The 15,105-nt window shown below is 38.0% G+C and overlaps 1 protein-coding gene across 13 annotated transcripts in view; it reads left to right on the top strand.

Moving 5' to 3' along the window:
* Positions 1–15,105, top strand: part of CARMIL1 (capping protein regulator and myosin 1 linker 1) — a 348,526-nt gene that overhangs the window by 216,176 nt on the left and 117,245 nt on the right. For all 13 annotated transcript variants that reach the window (XM_017878500.1, XM_017878499.1, XM_017878501.1 and 10 more), the window contains 3 exons: positions 141–217; positions 3,208–3,312; positions 8,256–8,325. In XM_017878500.1, the coding sequence (XP_017733989.1) occupies positions 141–217; positions 3,208–3,312; positions 8,256–8,325 (252 nt within the window). The remainder of the gene's footprint in view (positions 1–140; positions 218–3,207; positions 3,313–8,255; positions 8,326–15,105) is intronic.

Genomic DNA, 15,105 nt, shown 5'->3' with positions numbered 1-15,105 from the left:
TATATATATTAATATATATATATATATTGCTCTGAGGGGTCTCAGAAGAGCTATTTAGATGGGATATAGGGGACCTCTAATAAAAGATTCTCCTGGACCTAGAAATACTTGAAAAGAAGAGTACCTTATTTCTTTTTCAGGTCTGTGGAGCTCTTCTCCGTGGATGCCTTCAATATTTAGCTGTGCTCAACCTCTCCAGAACTGTCTTCTCTCACCGGTATAGATTTATTTCTGCTCTCATTGTCATCTGGAAGTGTCTTTTCTGAGAAAACTTGTAGTGATAAGGAAAATGGAGTGATAAAGGGTGAATATTGTGTATGAAAGAAGGCGGCCTTAAGCATTATTTATGAATATTAGGCCTTGAACATTCAAGTTTTTGTTTTCTCATTTTAAACGTAGGTTAATGTTCTTATCAATAATTCCAGCCTGCCTACGTGAACTGTGTGATAGCGCACTATTTCTCATATGTGGTCAGGCAATCTGTCTTAATATGGGAAAAACCCTTTTAGAAACTTTTATAGGTATTTTGCATGGATGAGCTTGGATGTAGGTATAAACTACTTTTGGAGAGTAAAGAGAATAGTTATCTCAAAGTCATGCATTTTCACTTGTAGAAGTAATTGAGGGCCAGTCTGACTACTTCACTTATATACTCCTGACTATAACTGTTTACAGAATAAGGCAGTAGATTAGAAGCAACAAGGATTCACAAAGAGTAGCAACTTAGAATGCAAAGAGACTATAGAGGAATTATCAGAGGAATGATGAAAAGTACATGGATTGTATAGGTATGGAATCCGGGAATATCTAAAGAATTAATACAGTTCAACACTTAGCATTTATAATTATGACCATAAATTATAAATAATATTTAGTTATTATATGCTTTTAAATAATATGGGTATTGGTTAATATTAGAAATATTTTATTTTGCTAATTTGTAAAGGACTTATATATTTAAAAGGATAACCCTCACTTATTTGGAAAATTCAGTTTTGTAGCATGCTTTATTCCATAATTGTGCTTTGCAAATCAATTACTTTGTATATTAAAGTACTATTTTTTATTACTTCAATAGTGATTAAATCTTTACAGTAGCAAAAATATGCCACAAATACCTCCATAGATTAAAGTTAGGAAGTATTACGTCTGAAAATATAATGGTGGGAAAAGTAGAATTTTCAATGGTAACTATATTTTGGGGAACATTTGAGAATTTTAATTGAAACCTAGTCAACTCATATATTTGAAGCTAGCTTATAAAGCCATGCTTTGGTGGAGCAGTAATTGACTGGGGAACTGGGTTACAAGATGAAAGCACAGACTATAAAGGTTTTTGTATAATCAGCACTTTTGAGTTCACAATACTGTGAATTCTGTGATGACTGGTCTTCAGTAGAGCTGTTAAGCTTATAGAACAGAATTGCGCTAACAAATTGTCTTGTCTTCCACATGAAAGGTTGTGATTAAACTGTTTAATACCTAATACCTTACCTAGATATAGTTGTAGGAAGCCCTTAGTAATTTTGTTGAAATTACTGCATTTACGTTGAGGTGTGGATTGTCAGCTAGGCTTTTCATTCTTTTATTCACAGATAATTTCATAAGTGCATCCGTCAGGATAAGTTAGATTGTTCCACGGTAACAGTGACCCCTTTCCCCCAATGTCCATGGCTTTCAGTAACAGTGGTTTTGTGACGTGTCCATTGTGGGCTGGCATATAACCTTCACTCCAGGAGGCAGAGTGGCCTCCTATCTAGAACATTCACAGTCATATAGCAGAGAAAAAGTGATCATGGCAGTGCACATACTGGCTCCCAAGGCTTCTCTCTGGAAGTCACACACATCATTTCTGCTCACGTCTCACTGGCCAAAGAGAGTCACGTGGCCAAGCCTGCTGTCAGTGGAGGGATGAAGCATCATCCTCCTTCAAAAAGGGGCAGTGAATATTTGGAAACACTGGAATACTCAGCACTAAGACAGAATAGCAGGAGGAGAAATATATTTAGAGTAAGTTAACAGTATTTTCTCAGCAGAAAGTGAACAAGAATATACAAGCTTACATTGTTCCACTATATGGAAACAGAGTTGTTTGAGATTTCTTATATCACACAGTCTACCAGAATTCTCTTTCCTCTTAGTGTTATTTTTCATCTTCTCTGATAGAGATTTTGTTGTTCAGATTTTCTTCTCAAATAGCCTTCAATTGTCCTGTTTTAAAACTTAAAAAAAAAAACAACTGTCAAATATTGACAGATTTTCCCAGATCTCTGTACATTAAATATTATTAAATATTATGTGGTTGAGCTAAACCACTAGGATGCTCTCTGCCCTGAGATTCCATGAGTCCCTCCACAGAATATGAATAACTATCATTAAATGAGTGCTTACTCTGCATCAGCTAAGTGCTTTATATATACTGACTTATTCAATCCTTCCATCATTTCTACCAGATAGAACAGAACAAGCAAAGTGTTCATTCAGATTCCATCTTGGACTCTTGAATCCTGTTTTTCTTAAACCCTTATCGTATAGTGTAGATGCTACCTTATTATTGAGCTGTATGATTTGATCCACATACTTTTCTCCGTAATAGCAAGGGGATGTATTCGGAGGTTATAGCCATTTTATTTTGTAGTTTTGTCTTTAACTGTTCTAATAGTTGGCCTGAAATGATTAGATTTGTGATATGGACATAGTAACTGAATAGGCTATTTGTAATGCAGGCTTCATGCCATTTGGACTTTCTGTGCTGTTTTAGCTCAACATCAGATCACAATCTTGTTGCATGTGAAACCTGCTACATCTAAAAACATTGCCAAATGCAGGTATTGATCTCTAACATTTTGTGCCACCCAGTGGGAAAGCTTTTAAATTGGTGAGAAATATACATCTTCTCTGACCTCCTATTTTTAAAAATTCCAAACATGGAGTTTCCTGATCAAGAGGTAAAACACAATGAATTCATTGGCTATGAAGAATAGCAATGAATTATTTTATGAACTAAGTATTTCTTTACCTCACTTAAGTGGTTCCTTTAATAATATTGGCTTTATGGCTTTAGGTTTTGGACATTTATTTGTTTCTATTTACTTTTAAATTTCTACAGAGAATATGACTGATTTGTAGATTTCACAGTGTCTGAATAATCAATGAATATGTTTGATGAAGGTATAACCGCTTGTATAACTCTTGTGTTTTTTTCAGGAAAGGAAAAGAAGTACCTCCATCTTTCAAACAATTTTTTAGTAGTTCTCTGGCTTTGATGCACATCAACCTTTCAGGCACAAAACTGTCTCCTGAGCCCTTAAAGTGAGTGGTTAATTCACTTTCTCCAGAGCTTTTAAAGTTCAACTTGTTTTATGAATGTGCTTGAGGGAAGGGAGAAAGATATATAATCCAAAGACAAAACCACAGATGAGAATACCTTTTACTGTGGGGCAGAAAATAAATTAAAATTTAAAAAAATACATTGTGCACTATTGATATTATTGCATCTTCTAAGAAAAAACATCTTTTGGTTTATGACCTTGGCAGGAGTCACTGATCTACAAAAGTTGTATTCCCAGGTACTTACTATTGCTTTTATATTAACTTCTGTTCATTCCATTTCAGGCATATTCGTGCATGTGTGTGTGTGTGTGTATGTGCGTGTTTTCATTAGCATTTACTCTAAATCTTTCTACTAATAGTAATAAACTCTAAACATGTTGTATGTATGCAACAGAGTGAATTTTTAGCTACTTTGGTTTCTGAATTACTGAGGTTAGTATGGGCTATTTGGCACTTTTATTTGGCAGCCAACTTATGGGTTAATATCCCTAGTGTAGGTATAGTGGTGAAGTTAAAATTGTTAGTTAAATTGAGGTTTGAGAATAATTTATTATCCTTGAGATTTCTGTTCACTATTGCCAGAAAGAGTCAAAAGTTTAGTGTACAAGTTCAGTGAATTTGACTGTAGGGTCAAATTCTCTTTGAGTCTAAAGAAGGTATTTTGAAGTAATGATTATAAAAGTTGTCAGATATGCTCAATTATATGCATGGATTTCTCCCTTCCCAGCTGACTGTAAATCAGCATTTAATTTTTCCCTTGTAATGTGTATGAAATGTTAAAATTAATGTCTGATATTCATCTTACTAGAAAATTAAGCTTCATTTAATTTATAAATTATCTTTTCTTTTCCTTTTTTATTTCTGTTTTGAGAGGTATCAAGTTCTTGTTTTCATATAGTAGTACCAGATGATCAAAACAATGGATGCCTTTAAAAAAGTAGATCCAGGCCGGGTGCGGTGGCTCATGCCTGTAAACCCAGCACTCTGGGAGGCCGAGGTGGGCAGATCACTTGAGGTCAGGAGTTCGAGACCAGCTTGGCCAACATGGTGAAACCCCGTCTCTACTAAAAATACAAAAATTAGCCAGGCATGGTGGTGCATGCCTGTATTCTCAGCTACTTAGGAGGCTGGAGGCAGGAGAATCACTTGAACCCAGGAGGCAGAGGTTGCGGTGAGCCGAGATCACGCCATTGCATGCCAGCCTGGCGACAGAGTGAGACTCCATCTCCAAAAAAAAAAAAAAAAAAAAAAAAAAGTAGATCTAGTCAAGTGCTGAAAAAAAAAAGTCTGATGTTATGTTATAGCAGGCTTAAAAAATGTTGAGTTAATATATTTGGGATCCCTAAATATAATAGCCACAAATAATAAACACCTCATGATTTGGCTGTTTGTATGGATATTAAGAAAGCTATGAGAATCATATTCTAAAGTTCCATTATAATCATAGTCATTTACATATTCATTCAAGTAATACTGAGCATCTACAATGTGCTGGACACTGGATGGCAGAGTAGGAAGCAAAACCAGAGAGGGTCCTTGTCCTGGTAATGTATCAGCAGGAAATTAGCATATTCAAATAGTTTTCTATTTTTAATTCTTTCAATCTTGTTGACTTTTGTATAATATAGAGTAACATTTTATTGGTTAGTGTAACTGATTTTGTGGAATATTTCACTTTGCAACAAGACTGGACTTAATGTACTTTGTTGCAGATATATACCTGTAAATGTTGTACTTCAGAGATATTTTATAATTGTTAAATCTTGGACCTGATGTTATTGGTGTGAATGTTTGATAATGTTAAGTCGGTAGTCTCTTCAGCTCTGTGTTTTAATCAGTAAAAATTTTAATATGGGGAGAAAGCCTTCATGGCTAAAGATTATGTAAATAAAATTCCACGTATACATTTAATGTGATATAATTATTTGAAAAGATAACACAAAACTGAAGTTCTCAGGTTTATGTATGAGAGGGTGAGGATGAAAAGGAATTTGCACAGTACTACCCTAAACTAGACACTGCGCTGGGTGCTTACATATGGCCTGTCACCTTTAATGTTGATGACAGTGATGAGAAGTTGGTATCATTATCCCCATTTTACAGCTGAGGATATTGAGGCTCAGAGAAGCTAAGTAATTTGCCCCAAATCACTATTGGAGATTGGATTTCCTGAGGAGCCAACTTTGAGATGGAGATTAGCAAGTAGGATATTTATAAGGACATTCTCTTGGGATTACCATCAGTGAAGAGGGATCGGGGAGAAAGCAGGATCAGACGGAAGGGAGAAGTTGCGCTGGGAGGCTCTTCCAGTAAAGAGGAAGAACCCAGAGTGGGTTCTGGGAAGTGCCTAGCAGTGTCCGCTGCTCTCAGCCAGCTGTCATGGGCTCAGCAGTGTTCCCTACCTCATTCCGCCTTCAACTGCACCAAGAGGGGCAGAAACCCTTGTTTCTCTAAAGGTTTTGGATTAGTATCAGTGAGAGAATAAACTGAAGCAACACAGTTACTTTTGAGAGAAGTTTGGACATAACAATATTTTTCCCCACAAGTTTCCCACTTAATTTGAGATTCTTTTACAAGCAAATTGGGGAAGTAGAGTGTTTTGCAGGAGGTGGAGGTAGGAAGCAAGACAAAGAATATGACTGCTTACTTTATTGTTGCAATTTTCCTTTGAGGCCTTTTTTGGTCCATGTTAATGTATTTCAAGGGGAGTTAGAGAACATGGTGACGCTGTTCCTTGGTGTTTTCTAAAATTGCTAGAATAGTCTGGTCCATGTGTGTCCCAAGGATGTTCGTTGCTCCAGCATCACTCAGAGTGCAGTGTGAGTTCCTGCTTACTGCTCATTCTTGGTCTTTCATTTTCCCTCCCTCAAGTCTTTCTTCCTGGACATCCCCTTTCTCCCTGCCATGTGGCACCCCTTCTCTTTGTGACCCCATCTCTCTGGCTGAGTATTTTTCATAAATCTGTTGAATGTGCTACCCTGAAATTACAACTAGTGCCACTGATCTAGAGCTGGAAGAATTAAATTCAAATTGTTCTCTTAAGCAATTTTGCAATAGTAATTGGGGATCTAGAAGATGATTGTTAAGGCAATTTTGCCATCATTAGGTTAAAATAAACATCTTATTTTGCTATAGAATTTTTCCCCAGTGCCCAGTATGCTTTATTGTATTTATTCTTTTGTTTTACTAGGGACAGTTTCTATAGGTTATTTATTTTTACTAGTCTCATGAGTTGTTGCCTCCTAATCATTGGCCTTCTGTAGTTAAATGCCTTAAAGCATATCATTTGTTTTCCTGGCCTTAATTCACATGTGAGAAAAGTAGGAAGTATTTTCCTTCCGTCTAAGCATCATAAAAATACAATGTTGAAATATGTGTCTAAGTCCTAGAAACTCAGCATATATTGGAAATAAAAGGGGCCTTTTTGGTAATATCCTAACTCTCTCATTTTACTGATGAGAACTTAAGACATACACAAAAGTGATGTGCCTAAGGTCGTTCAACCAGTAGCCGCTGAGCTGGGACATGAGGGCTGGCCTTTTGGTTTTCAGCCTCCAGCGCTTTCAGTGACTCAATACTGCCCCCATGAAAGAAAGGGCACATAAGTAATTTTTAGGAAAAGAGAAGCAATTTAATAAGTATTTGAACAAGTACATAGATGAGATATACCCAGCCTTTCTCATAGGACAGTGTTTTAGAATAAGGGACTAGTGAACTGAATTTAAAAAGTGAAAAGGAAGGCACTTACTTCCAGCCTCCTAACAAGGTCAGGGAGTGAGAGGAGGTGGGTTTTCATAGCTGGAGGCAGCCAAGCCCCTATGTGTTCCATGCCACTGCTGGGTTCTCTCTTAGTAGTAGATAAAGCCAGAGAATCACTAGAAAAGAAAATCTCAGAGACTTGGGCATAAAATAATTGCCTATCTTCCTACCTCACCCTTGGGGTATTCTGAGTAGAGGTCCTTTACCTGGCAACATGGAAAACAGGTAGTCACCCCCAGTTAATAAATACCTGGGTTCCACTCTTCTAGTACTTACCACTGGCAACCTTGTGTTAGAGTTATTGGCATACCTATCTGTTTTCCTTGCTTGAAAGCAGGAACCATCTTACGCTCATCTCTGTGTTTTTCACAAAGTCTGATTTAGGGTCTTCTGTCCACTTTGTATAATTTAGTGGGTGTGTGTGTATGTGTGAATTTTCTGTTTCAAGCTTGCTTGATGGTGTTGGATTTTATAGGACTGACTTGTCAGAGTGGATCCAAGTGATTAGTCTAATCTCCTCAATTTGCAGATGAGAAAATTCCTTTTCAGAGCAGTGATATATGATTTGTCCCGGCTGAGCAGGTAGTTGGACAGGCAGGATCCTGGACTCCGATTCAAGACATGTGCCTTGTTTTATACCCTTGCCCACCCGCTACTGTAGGTCATTTAATAAACTCATCTAGATATAATTTCACATCCTGGTATACTATGGAGCCTGACTTCCTCACTTACATGTTCCTTAGGGAAAACTAGCTTTACTTTGCAACTCTAATAACAATTGCTTAATAATATTCTAAACATTATTAAAGCTCTTCTCAAGCAGATGCAGGTGGGAATTTATCTGTGATGAGCACAATTTAATTTCAATATGCAATTAGGTGTGCTGTTGGTTTATTTGTATAGGAACAGCAATCCTGCCAGGTTTTACATTTATGATGGGCTCACTGCCTGTCAGGCAAAAGAATGCTGCAGAGTCAGTCTTTCACTGTTGTTGTGAGGTGGAAATGCAGTTGGCATTTTAAAAAGTAAGAGGGTGCTTGGTGCTTGACATGTGATTCAGAAAAGGCAGTCTTCTTTCTCTAGGCTTTATTCAGTGTGCTTACATTTTTTCTTTTGGGCAATGTGTGGAATGTGTATCTAATATATGTGTTTCCTCCCCTCAGAGCACTGTTATTGGGCCTGGCTTGTAATCATAACTTGAAGGGGGTTTCTCTGGATCTCAGCAACTGTGAGGTAAGAACACCCTTAGATTGTTTACTGGAATAGATAATAGCCTTAACCGCTTTGTCTTTTTCCTGTATAAAATGTGATAGTGTGATTCCACAGGGTGTAAATGAAGCAGAAAAACACATTATACAAGTTTATAACGTTCTGTACTTTGCAAGTTTCTTCTACAGACAGCCACAGAACACCATTTAGAAAACTTTCAAGTATGTTTTTAATGACTTGGGTTTTGTTGTTGTTGTTCCATTCTTGGTGCTGGATGGCTGAGTATTTTATGATGAAGCCTTGAGATATAAAACCATAGACTTACTTTGCCATCATGAAAATGAAACATGCAGCATTTGTTGCAGGGGATAAATGTGTATAACCTAACTTGGATTTTGTAGAGCGTGAAAGAGAATGGCTGTCTTATTAATTTTACTTTTTAATATCTTGATTTAAAACAAGAAAATTAATATACCTCTAGAAAGTATAGCAGTTTCAAACACTTCCTATCAAAGAGCTCATAGAGAAGAATTGAGACTAAAGTGTCTATGTTTTACAGGACACCTAAACTTTTACTATCTTTGAAACTTTTACTTTGTGTGACTAGTGAGAAGATACCCAGATACAAACTATATGGCCTATTCAGAGCCTGACTTGACATGTCAAACTTTATCACTTCTTCCCAGGAATGGAGATGGAAGTCTCCTTATTCCTATTCCTGGGCCTTTACACTCACTGTTCTCTCTTCCCCAGCACTCCTACCATGCCCCTCTTCCTCCACCTCCCCAAGACCTCCCTCTCTTTGAGGAATTAACTCACATGCAGTGTCCTGCATACGTGCATCAGCCTCCTAGGCTATGCAATCCTGGATGAATTGGTTAATATAACTAAGTCTCAATTTCTGTGCCTGCAAAATGGAGATAATAGTACCTCTCCCAAGGGGTTGTTAGGAAGTTTAAAGGAGCTCTTTTTGAAAAGTGCTGCTTAGGGTATCTGGTATGCAGAAAAGTTGTTTGCTCTTGCTGGTTTCCTATCTGTCTGCCAAGTTTCTTCCCTGCCTGCTTCAGCCCTTTGTGATCTTGATCTTTTCTAATTATCTAACCCTTAATGATAATAGCATACACTTGGATGCTAAAACGCCAGTCGTACCTTGCATAGATATTAAATTAACTCCTGTATGCTTGGATGTAACTTTCTGGAGGGCAGTATTTATGTGATACTATATTTTGTATTTCCTCTATCTCCTAGCAAAATGCCAGGTACCAAGCCAATACTAAATATTGAATAAGATTAATGCTTTGCCTCTATGAAAATTCTAGAAATGGACAAGTCTGAATTTGTACCATATAAATTGTTAGTGTAGTATTTTTCATTAGTTTCAAGCTGGAGTGAACACCAGTTATGTGATTTAACAGTCTTATTGTTTTGAAAAAAGAAAAGCAAAAAACAATACAGAAAGACATATTGTTTAAAAAAAAAAAAAAACCCAGACAATAGAACCCTAAAAAACTAACCTTGCTTGCATTGTGGAATTTTCATATGCACATTAATTATCTTTCGTTTATAAAAATAGACTATAGTAGAAACCAAATCTGGTAATATTAATTAATTATTTGTTTGCCAGCACTTTACTGAGGGGCATGCCAATAGTAATTTTATATTTTATGGTATGGTATGTTATGTTATGTTAGAGATGGAGTTTCCCTCTGTCATCCAGGCTGGAGTGCTGTGGCACAATCTTGGCTCACTGCAAGCTCCACCTCCCAGGTTCATGCCATTCTCCTGCCTCAGCCTCCCAAGTAGCTGGGACTATAGGTTCCCGCCACCATGCCCAGCTAATATTTTGTATTTTTAGTAGAGACAGGGTTTCACCTTGGTCTCGATCTCCTGACCTCGTGATCCTCCCGCCTCGACCTCCCAAAGTACTGGGATTAAAGGCGTGTGCCACCGCACCCGGCCAGTAATTTTATTTTTAATTGGGGGAGGAGTGAGAGATGAAGCCAGTGGGATAGGTTATTCTGTACAAAAAAACAAACAAACAAAAAAAACAGGGCAGGCGCAGTGACTCATGTCTGTAGTTCCAGCACTTTAGGAGGTCAAGGCAGGTAGATCACGAGGTCAGGAGTTCAAGACCAGCCTGGCCAAGATGGTGAAACCCTGTCTCTACTAAAAATATAAAAATTAGCTGGGAGTGGTGGCAGGCTCCTGTAATCCCAGCTACTCAGGAGGCTGAAGCAGAGAATTGCTTGAACCTGGGAGGTGGAGGTTGCAATGAGCTGAGACTGTACCACTGCACTCCAGCCTGGGTGAGAGAGTGAGACTCTGTCTCAAAAAAACAAAAAAGCAAGTTGGTGTAAACTTTACTGCTCTATTAGATCAAACTACTAAATTAGCAATAACTTCTAATGTGGTTTTACAATCCTGATTAAATATCGTGACTGCCAGCAGTCTAACATCTTTTATTCAGTTATGTGATAAAGCTAAGATGGTTTCTTAATTGTAGGTAAACTGAGGTCAAAAGAAGTGGAAATGATATAACTCAACAATGGCAGACCCATGATGAAAATACTGTCCTGATTCTCTGTTGCTAATAGTTATATTGACAGTGATAATTATTAGACTACTAAGTATGGTTAGGCATTTTCTTCTCAAATAAATTGATAGGGGCCGTGTTCCCAAAGATTGCTATATACCTTGTTCCTTAAACTCCTTTGTGATCTATTGAGAATAACTTTCAGATAGTTATAGTGGAAGAACTGTATAAAACTGATATTTTGCATGTCAAAAATTGCAGACTGTTGGCAGTTTCGTAAAGTTCAACCTAATTGCTAGTAGACTTTATCTTTTATAATCTTTTTTTTTAATGAAGGCAGGAATTCAGGTCAAATAGTTAATCTCTGATGATGGGATTGAACGGTATTATTATGATAATTCCAACTTCATTTTGGCCTTTCACTTATGCATTATATGATAAATTGATACTACTGACTTGGGGAAGTCTTAAAAGTATTGTAGTACCATGTTCTCCCCACTTACAACTTGAATCACAGTACTGGCGACCACATTGATAAAGTCACATGTTATGATGATGCTCATGAAAGTTGGTAAAACACAAAATTATTTTTCTGAACTATGTCATAATATTGTATCACATTTTGTTTCTTAGGCCTAGATGTCCACATTTAAGTAGATTTAAGTTTGCTTCTCTTCATGATATAATAAATCTCCCCCCAAAAGTGTTTGGATTTCCAATATAATTCATGCTGGAATGCTTGACACTTTGAGTGTTAACTGTTTGAGTCTTTAATCATCTGTATTTGATATTGCAGAATTTGTGTAATCCTCTTAGAAGCTCTTTCTATCACGGAAGTTTAAAATCATGAATATGTATATTTTCTTTCTGCCTGTTCTCTGTTTAACTACAAACCCTCTCCACTCTTAGCATACCAGTCAAAATCATAGTAGCTTCAGCCCTTGACGTTTCCCGATGATCATATAAATCTAGTCTTAAAATCCAAAAGGTGGTGAGAAATGAAATTTCTCCTTGATACCATTGTCATCTTGGGAGGTTACTTACTCAGGTTGAGGGGCTGGCAGACCTGGGACAAGTCAAGGTCCAGAGGGTTCAGCTGGCAGATGTTGATCATCCTGCTGGGGTTGGGGGAGGAGGTGCGGAGGGCCAGGGGTTGGGGGGATGGGGACGGATAGGGAGGGTTTGTCCTGCAGTCCTGCAGTTTCTGATGTGGGCTCCGTAAGAGCTCAACGCTTCCTGCGGGTACCTCTAATACAAGTCCACCACAGCCAGGGAAACAGGAGCTATTGTGAGATACCTTGAAGTCTTCTTATATTTATAAATAGGTGATTAATATAAAACATCTACTGTATAGAATTTTTTTTTTTTTTTTTTTGAGATGGAGTTTCACTCTGTCGCCCAGGTTGGAGTGCAGTGGCGTGATCTCAGCTCACTGCAACCTCCGCCTCCCGGGTTCACACCATTCTCCTGCCTCAGCCTCCCGAGTAGCTGGGACTACAGGCATCTGCTACCACACCCAGCTAATTTTTTGTATATTTAGTAGAGACGGGGTTTCACTGTGTTAGCCAGGATGGCCTCGATCTCCTGACCTCATGATCCACCCGCCTCGGCCTCCCAAAGTGCTGGGATTACAGGCGTGAGCCACCGCGCCTGGCTACTGTAAAGAATTTTTGACCCAGATTTATTTCTTCTCCTGGTAGGGGGAATAAATCCAGCGATGGATTTTAAAATCAGATTAGTATGAGTGTTATAGAGGATAAATGATGGTAAAATATGGTAGTTGAGATTATTGGGAAGAAAGGGAATATTTTCTTAAAGTAGGAAGTAAAAGTGTTTGGACAGGGAGCTTAGAATAACTTAAGCAAATTATTTTTGATTTTGCCATATGCTGGTTCCTTTACTGTTCGTTCTCACCTTTCCTAATAAGTTGGCTTGTAGTTCTCAGGGTATTCTTTATTCCCCTGAAATAGGCATTTCACACTCATTAATTTGAATGAGAGAGGAGACTTACACTTCATGCTATTAAAAAAAAAAGTTCCCTGTGGGTATTTAGAACGTATGGAGTTGCTTTCTTACAATACAAACATCATTGTTATTTGGAAAATTAAATCTAAAATGTTGGTCTATAGTCTTTGTATCTGTGATAACTAAGGTAACAAGCACTGAAATTAACCTTACATTTTCAGGTAACTTCTATACTTACAAGAAAAAACTTCTATGTTCCTTAAGGCATTTTGCATTAATGATATCATCACCTCTGTTTCTTTCCCTTGGTCTTTTAGTATGGAAAAGGAGTCTGTCTTGTGTGTGAACATGACTCAAAGTAGTTATGGGAGGCAAAAAGACTGAGCCAAGGGTGAGCACTTTGGAATCAAAGGGCCCCCTTTGAAACATGGCTCACTTACTTGGCTTATTAGGTGACTCACCTTCTTTCAGCCTTTGTTGCTCATCTATTGAATGGAAATAATGGTTTTCAAGGCTAGCGTCTGGTACAACGTCACTACGCCAGCCCAGCATATGTGAGCCATCATCTAGGGTGTGAAAGATTTGCGATGGAGGAGCTTTATTTGGAATGTCAGAATTGATATCATAGGTCAGTATTGCCCTTCTAAAAATTTTTATTTAGAAGCTTTATGAATATTCAATCTTTACCAAAAAATTTTTGGGAATTGCCTTCAAAGCTGTTTTACATCTTTCAATAAGGATTACTCTCATCAGCTTATTGGTGAGACAAATTCTTCTTGAAACCTGATTTTTTGGACACAAGACAGTATTATACTTCATGGCCAGATTAGCTTCAGGATGGCCTGTGGCTGATCCTTATTCATTCTCAAAGGGTTAGGATTTAGTGTCAGTACAGATGTTCAGAGAAATGTGTGTATTCCATTGCCCTCTAGGTTAGTTCTGAAGAGCTTCAAAACCATTTTATATGGCAGTAGTGATATTGTCATTCATGAGTATTCTTCCCATGTACCCAAGTATCTGAAGAGAGGCAATGGATCTATGCATTCTTTTTTTTTTTTTGTTAATTGAGACAAAGTCTTGCTCTGTCACCCAGGCTGGAGTGCAGTGGTGCAATCTTGGCTCACTGCAGCCTGCACCTCTAGGGTTCAAGTTATTCTCCTGTCTCAGCCTCCTGAGTAGCTGGGATTACAGGCATATGCCACTGTGTCCGGCTAATTTTTGTATTGTTAGTAGAGATGGATTTCACCATGTTGGCCAGGCTGGTCTCAAACTCCTGACCTCTAGTAATCCACCTACCTCGGCCTCCCAAAGTGCTGGGATTACAGGTGTGAGACACTGTGCTTGGCCATGTGCATTCTTGTATGTTTAAAAATCTTATAACTTCATAGTTATACATTAAGAGAAGAATTGGTAAATGATGGGACTAAATTCTTCAAACTTAATCTCCTTCCAAATGAGAGACAAAAGTCTCTAATACCTCAGAGAAGATGCAAAGGGCAATTAATTATAGTTGTGGCTTAGTTGCAGGCCTGGGTGTGGGAGTTAGTTTCTTTAAGTGGAAACTTTTCTGAAGATGATCCTACAGTTTATTGCAATTCATGATGAGTGGAAAAAAGAACATCAAATACTGACATTTGTAATGAGTTTTGCAGCAATTGAATAGAAACTTTTACAGTTTCATTCCGTTTGATAGTCATTCAACCAACCTTGAGGCAAGCATCATTGTAGTTCCCCTCACCTATCACTTCCCTGTCAGGCCAGGTATGGAACGCAGAATTGCAAATGTTTCACGTGACAGGATGCATATATGAAAGCAATGAATATCTGCACCTATTTGCACTTTGAAAATGACTGTATTTGCCTGAGCATGGTGGCTCACGCCTGTCATGCCAGCACTTTGGGAGGCCAAGGCAGGCAGATCACTTGAGGTCAGGATTTCAGGACCAGCCTGGCTAACATGGTGAAACCCGTCTCTACTAAAAATACAAAAATTAACTAGGCATGGTGGTGCACACCTGTAATCCTAGCTACTTCGGAGGCTGAGGCAGGAGAATTGCTTGAACCTAGGAGGTAGAGGTTGCAGTGAGTCGAGATTGTGCCATTGCACTCCAGCCTGGGAGACAGTGAGACTCTGTCTTGAACAAACAAACAAACAAAAAAGAAAACAACTGTATTTATATACATCCTTCTTAGGTACTAGATTGTTATTTGGCATCAAATCCTGCTAGAAAGTGGGCATTATGAACTGGATGTTGTCTAATCATTTTTTCTGTCCTTGGAGAAACCTACACCATTCAGTTTTATGT

The sequence above is a fragment of the Rhinopithecus bieti genome, unplaced genomic scaffold, assembly GCF_001698545.2.
Source record: "Rhinopithecus bieti isolate Rb0 unplaced genomic scaffold, ASM169854v2 scaffold_11110, whole genome shotgun sequence".
Lineage (NCBI taxonomy): Eukaryota > Metazoa > Chordata > Mammalia > Primates > Cercopithecidae > Rhinopithecus > Rhinopithecus bieti.
The sequence above is the reverse complement of the archived record's forward strand: the minus strand, read 5'-3'. Positions and strand labels throughout refer to the sequence as shown.